The sequence below is a fragment of the Alosa pseudoharengus genome, unplaced genomic scaffold (genome assembly GCF_046254945.1).
Source record: "Alosa pseudoharengus isolate Yale_2024_CS ecotype anadromous, Long Island Sound unplaced genomic scaffold, YU_APseudo_1.1 YU_APseudo_1.1_scf_15, whole genome shotgun sequence".
In the NCBI taxonomy this organism is placed as follows: domain Eukaryota; kingdom Metazoa; phylum Chordata; class Actinopteri; order Clupeiformes; family Clupeidae; genus Alosa; species Alosa pseudoharengus.
In genome coordinates, this window is record NW_027468620.1 from 39,522,331 (window position 1) to 39,528,836 (window position 6,506).

Below are 6,506 nucleotides of genomic sequence, written 5' to 3' on the forward strand. Positions count from 1 at the left end.
TAACAGACACAAAGCAATAAATCCATCACGGGCCCAACAGCTTTTTCGTCTAAAAAAAGTAAAAGTTCACTAGTGCAGCCAGCCGGTTTCCACAACTCCATCTTAGTAGTGTATTAACCTAGTCACCATCACCTCCATCTTAGTAGTGTATTAACCTCGTCACCATCACCTCCATCTTAGTACTGTATTAACCGAGGGCTCTTTATGTCTTCTCCCTCTCTCTCGCTCTCTCTCTCTCGCTCTCTTTTTCTCTCTCTCTACCCCCCCCCTTTCTCCCTCTCCCCCTCCTGAGTAGGTGAAGTTGACCCCTGAGTACCTGCAGATGGTGAAGTACCAGGCCATTGCGTCCAACAGCAAGATCTACTTTGGCCAGGACATCCCCAACATGTTTGTGGACAACAGCGCCCCCTCTGAGGGTGGAGGAGCGGTGCAGGAGGACGGCGCCGAGCTCACAGAGAACAGGCCCCGCCACAAGGGTGCGCCGTCCCGCACCCACACAGAGGGGCAGTGAGGGGCCACCGAGCCCCTGGACTCAGAGATGACCCCCCCCGTCTGTCTGTCTGTCTGTCTGTCTGTCTGTCTGTCTGTCTGTCCGTTGACTTTGAATGTCCCTTTGACGATCTGTCTGATGCAATGTGTGTGTGTGTGTCTGTCTGATGCAATGTGTGTGTGTCTGATGCAATGTGTGGTCTGCCTGCTGATATGACCACCAGGTTGTCTGTTGATCTGAATGGCCCACTGACTGGACGATTGTCTGTTGTCTGTCTGTCTATTGGTCAGTGGGGTTTGGGCTCTTAATGTCTTGATGCTTCACCAGCTTGTAAGGGTGCTCTCTGCTAGACCAGGAGTGCACAGGCTTGTAAGGGTGCTCTCTGCTAGGATCCTAGGGGAAGAGAGACTGCGTGCGTGCGTGCGTGCGTGCGTGTGTTTCCTGATGCTGTTGAGTCAGGCAGTGCTCCAGGGGCCCTAATCTCCTGCACCTGCCTCTGCCCCCACATTCATCTGGGACAGAGTCTGTTTGGTGGAGTGAAGCCTGATAGCGTGCGTGCGTGTGTGTGTGTGTGTGTGGAATGGACCAGCTCTGGGTCTAAGTCTGTTTGGGTCAGCAGCAATGTTGGGTGGGGTCAGGTCAGGTCATCTGGGCTAACTGGAACATCAGGCTTCTGTGTGTCGGGAACGGCTGAGTGTGAACACCCACCGTGATCGTCTACATCAGCACCCCTCTCCTTCTCAAACACATTTGTCTTAAGACTGGTAACACACACACACACACACACACACACAGACAGATAGATACATAAAGACTGGTAACGCGCGCACACACACACACACACACACACACACACAGACAGATAGATACATAAAGACTGGTAACACACACACACACACACACACACACACAGACAGACAGATACATTAAGACTGGTAACGCACACACGCACATTTGAGTCTTAGTGTTTGTATGTTGCACAGTTCTGATTGATGCCCAAGTGTTGGTCCAGTTCTGATTGATGCCCGCGTGTTAGTTCATGCCATAACAGCGGGACGGCTGTAGAACTTTCTGTAGGCTCATCGTCTGCTTTTACGCAGACTACAGACTGCCCTCGAGTTGACCAGGGGCAGTTACCTACAATCACCATGGCAACGGGCCTGTCCACCACCATGTCTGAACAGCTGCAAAGCAAACTAGTCATGCCATCAGTGGCGCTTTCCTTAGTAACTGTACATTTGGGACCCACACATGAGCTACCTTATTGCGTTAGCATGTAGCGTAGCTGTCATCAGAGCTACCTTATTGCGTTAGCATGTAGCGTAGCTGTCATCAGAGCTACCTTATTGCGTTGGCATGTAGCGTAGCTGTCATCAGAGCTACCTTATTGCGTTGGCATGTAGCGTAGCTGTCATCAGAGCTACCTTATTGCGTTGGCATGTAGCGTAGCTGTCGGTCTGTAGGGGTTGAATGGCTGCTGACCTTTAGCCTTGCGATAGAGAAGGAGAAGGCTAAGGACAAGGGATCCCAAAACACTAGAGCTTATCTGCGCTGTTGTGGCTGTTTGACTTAATTATTATTTTGTGTTTTTGATTGTTTTCTGGCGTGCATGCGTTTTGGGTTTTTGCTCTGTTTACGTTAGCTGTGTATGGGGCAGAGAACTCTGGGTAATGTAGTTCTGAGCCTTTTTGGGGGCGATGCCTTCACTGCCTCTGCCTGGTCCAGCTCACCCACTGTGACCCCAGCAGATTCCATCTCTCTCTCTCTCTTCCCCTCTCTCTCTCCCTCCCCCTCTCTCTCTCTCTCTCTCTCTCTCTCTCTCCCTCCCTCTCTCTCTCTCCCCCATCTCTCTCCCTCTCTCTCTCTCCCTCTCTCTCCCCCTCTCTCCCTCCCCCTCTCTCCCTCCCCCTCTCTCTCCCCCATCTCTCTCTCCCTCTCTCTCTCTCCCTCCCCCTCTCTCTCTCTCTCCCCCCCTCTCCCTCCCTTCCTCTCTCTCTCTCCCTCTCCCTCCCTTCCTCTCTCTCTCTCCCTCTCTCTCTCTCCCTCCCCCTCTCTCTCTCTCTCCCCCCCTCTCTCCCTCTTCCACCCTTCCTCTCTCTCTCCCTCCCCCTGTCTCTCTCTCTCCCCCCCTCTCTCCCTCTTCCACCCTTCCTCTCTCTCTCTCCCTCTCTGTCTTTGTCTCTTTTTATCTATCTATCTGTCTGTCTGTCTGTCTTTCTCTCTTTCTGTTTCACTGTAAATGCCAAAAGTCATCACTCGGTTATTTCCAGGCTTCTGTCTTGTTCTCTGCTTATTTGCGTGCGTGCGTGCGTGCGTGCGTGCGTGCGTGCGTGCGTAGCTTCTGTCTTGTTCTCTGCTCTGTGTGGAAGTTGGTTTTGGGGTCTAAGGGACTTTTCAGCGCTGCAGCTTAATGAGCCGTGTGTGTGTGCTGGGTGAGCCGTGTGTGTGGGACTAAGGGTGTGTGTGCTTGATTGATATTTGTTTGGCTGTTTTTATGTGTGTAGGGGGTGCTTGAATAGTTTTAGTTTGGTGTATATGTGGGGGGTTGATTGCATGAGAATTTTCTGTGTGTGTGTCAGCAGTGCATTAACGTAAAGGATGGAAACCTGGTGAACAGGGCAAATCTAATTACTCTAAGGGCTCTGAGAAACAGCTCATTGTGAGAAAGCCCTCTTTGCCTGGTGAACAGGGCAAATGTAATTACTCTAAGGGCTCTGAGAAACAGCTCATTGTGAGAAAGCCCTCTTTGCCTCTCAGCAGAGTTGCTGCCGGTCATTTCTGTTTCCAGCACTAGAGGGTGACGTCTGCACATGCACTGGTGTGTGTCGACCCCCTGCACCCAACAGCAGTCTGAGGCGTCTCCCACTCTAAACCACCTCAGTCCAGATGTGCTGTTCCTCAGCATTAAAGACTCTACTAAACTCCGCTGGCATTGCGTTAGCATAGCGTTGGCTGTGCCACCTGGGCAGCGTTTGTATAATTATTAATCCATTGGCAACAGACTGATGGAGATTTGACCAATAACATGAATAATATCAAATATTACTGATGACAATGAAAGTACTGATCAAAGTCAAACAAATCAGGCAATCTGGATGGCATACTGTGTTAGTTTAGAAGATAAAAAGGTTGATTTCCTTGCTACGGGGGAAGCTGCTTGCTTTAGTAGGATTTGAAATGCCCAAATGGGCCTGTGGGGGCGCTGTTCTCTTCTGTGTTCTCTGCTGTGGATGTTCTCTCTTTTATACAGCCGGCATAACATGAACAATGCCTCCTGATTTTACAACAAACTTTATATGCAAAATTGATTAAATTTTCGATTGATGAAGTGTTCGATAATGTAAAATAAAGCCTATTTTGATACCACTGAGATGGAATTGTGTCTTTGTTTGTGTGTGTCAGGGGTGGAAATTAGATTAGGAAAATGTGTACATTTACCAGCCACTGGCAGCGTTTTGGGTCAAATTCACCAGCCACTCAATATTAAATTATTACTTTGTGTCTGAACTCGATCAACCACTTTCATATTTTACCAGCTGGTGGCTGGTACTCATTTCCTTCACGTGTGTGTGTGTGTGTGTGTGTGTGTGTGTGTGTGTGTGTGTGTGTGTGTTAGCCTGACGAGCCAGACCCACATTAAAATGTAGGGTCTGGGCACTCACTGTTGGCAGTGCTAAGTCTGAGGGGCGGGTTAATCGGTTGTCTTTCAAATTCCCTCTGCACGCAATAGGACAGGGCTACAACTCATGAGTCCCATGCGTTTTTCCACCGGCGGAGTTAGTTGGCTAGTTCAAACTTTTGCCAACTTAAAAAGCTTAACTCGTGTCACGCTGTTCGCCAACAGCAACATCCATCTTCTTTGTTTTCAAGTAGCAGAGAATTCAAACCGTTGCAACTCTGCCATCAATCATTATGTTAAGCCTGCCTAACGTCTCTATACACAATATTTTCTGAAGCAGATAGCTTTTCGATAGCTTAGCTATTTTCTGAAGCCGATAGCTTTTCGATAGCTTAGCTGTTTTCTAAAGCCGATAGCTTTTTGATAGCTTAGCTGTTTTCTGAAGCAGATAGCGTTTTGATAGCTTAGCTGTTTTCTTGACCATGTAGCGCAGTAGCTTGTACAGAAGCTCCATTTTCCAGAGTATTTGTGGACCTCACAGTAGAGCTTCCTTCTGGCTGCCCATGCATGGTCATTTAGGCTATATTCTGTATAAACTTGGAAGACAAACTAATTTTCCATACCAGAGATGAAGCAATGTAATTGTGCTTGCAAAGATGGTAGTATATTGCGTGGTTTTGTTTAGGAATAGGCTGTCAAAATTGTATGAGAGAAACTGAATAGGTAATTGTACTTTCAAATGTAGCACCAACATTTCAGTCAAGTGGAATGAAACTGGGATAATCAAGTGAAGCTTTTACAGGCAAAAATCTACCCAACAATGAAGATGCAAACATGCACGCATGCACAGTTACAGTGCATAGTGCATGCCTTTGCTGCAGTACTTTGCATATAGTGAGTATATATACTCAGTAGGCCACATATACACACACTCACTCTTGAATTTCCCCTTGGGGATCAATAAAGTATCTATCTAGTGTTAAGCACTGGCCAGTTGTTCTCGCCCCACTATTCCCATCTAAAAGTCCAATAAAATAAAATAAAAGTTAAGAAGAGATAAATGAGAGGAGTTATAAAAAAGACACATAGTGGTTTAAAACTTTAATTTTTCATTAAAACCTTTTGGGTGTAATGTTTGAAGTTTTAAAATCTACAATCTCTCTGCTCTTTTCCTCTGTAAAATTTTCCAGCCTGGGTTCCCTTCAAGGCCACAGACCCTCAAATGTGTGATGTGCGTCTGGAAGTGTGTGACGAGGTAAGTGTTGAGTGTATTTTTATGTATGTTGTGCAGATGTTGTTTAAGGCGTGTGCGTAGTGTATGTCCAGTTTCCCCGATGTACAACATGTGACAGTGAGTGCAGGTGATAACATAAAATAAATTGGGAGTGTCTAAATTTAACGCGTTAGTGGGTGCAGAACAGTGACTGTGGATATTGGTGATGAATAAGTGAGGGGTGAAATGCAGGTTTTCTTTAGGGGGTGGGGGTTGTAAGTGACGGGTGAAGGTGGTGCGTATGAGGAGGTCTAGTAATAAAGTATCTATCTAGTGTTAGGGTTGAGAGCTTGAGCTCCAGTAAAAAGTTAGCTTGCAGTTTATCCTGCTAAATCTAAACTGGGCCACATATGCTCTCTCTCAGTAGCCAAGGCCACATATGCATACACACTCAGTAGCCAAGGCCACATATGCATACACACTCAGTAGGCAAGGCCACATATGCATACACACTCAGTAGGCAAGGCCACATATGCATACACACTCAGTAGCCAAGGCCACATATGCATACACACTCAGTAGCCAAGGCCACATGCATACACACTCAGTAGCCAAGGCCACATATGCATACACACTCAGTAGCCAAGGCCACATATGCATACACACTCAGTAGGCAAGGCCACATATGCATACACACTCAGTAGGCAAGGCCACATATGCATACACACTCAGTAGCCAAGGCCACATATGCATACACACTCAGTAGCCAAAGCCACATATGCATACACACTCAGTAGCCAAGGCCACATATGCATACACACTCAGTAGCCAAGGCCACATATGCATACACACTCAGTAGCCAAGGCCACATATGCATACACACTCAGTAGCCAAGGCCACATATGCATACACACTCAGTAGCCAAGGCCACATATGCATACACACTCAGTAGCCAAGGCCACATATGCATACACACTCAGTAGCCAAGGCCACATATGCATACACACTCAGTAGCCAAGGCCACATATGCATACACACTCAGTAGCCAAGGCCACATGCATACACACTCAGTAGCCAAGGCCACATATGCATACACACTCAGTAGCCAAGGCCACATATGCATACACACTCAGTAGCCAAGGCCACATATGCATACACACTCAGTAGCCAAGGCCACATGCATA

General features: G+C 47.4%; 1 protein-coding gene across 2 annotated transcripts in view; it reads left to right on the top strand.

Annotated features, from left to right (window-relative positions):
• erlin1 (ER lipid raft associated 1) overlaps positions 1 to 3,860 on the top strand; it is a 26,908-nt gene extending 23,048 nt beyond the window's left edge. For both annotated transcript variants that reach the window (XM_076286404.1, XM_076286405.1), the window contains one exon: positions 296 to 3,860. In XM_076286404.1, the coding sequence (XP_076142519.1) occupies positions 296 to 511 (216 nt within the window). In that variant the 3' untranslated portion in view covers positions 512 to 3,860. The remainder of the gene's footprint in view (positions 1 to 295) is intronic.
• Positions 3,861 to 6,506: the final 2,646 nt, after the last annotated feature.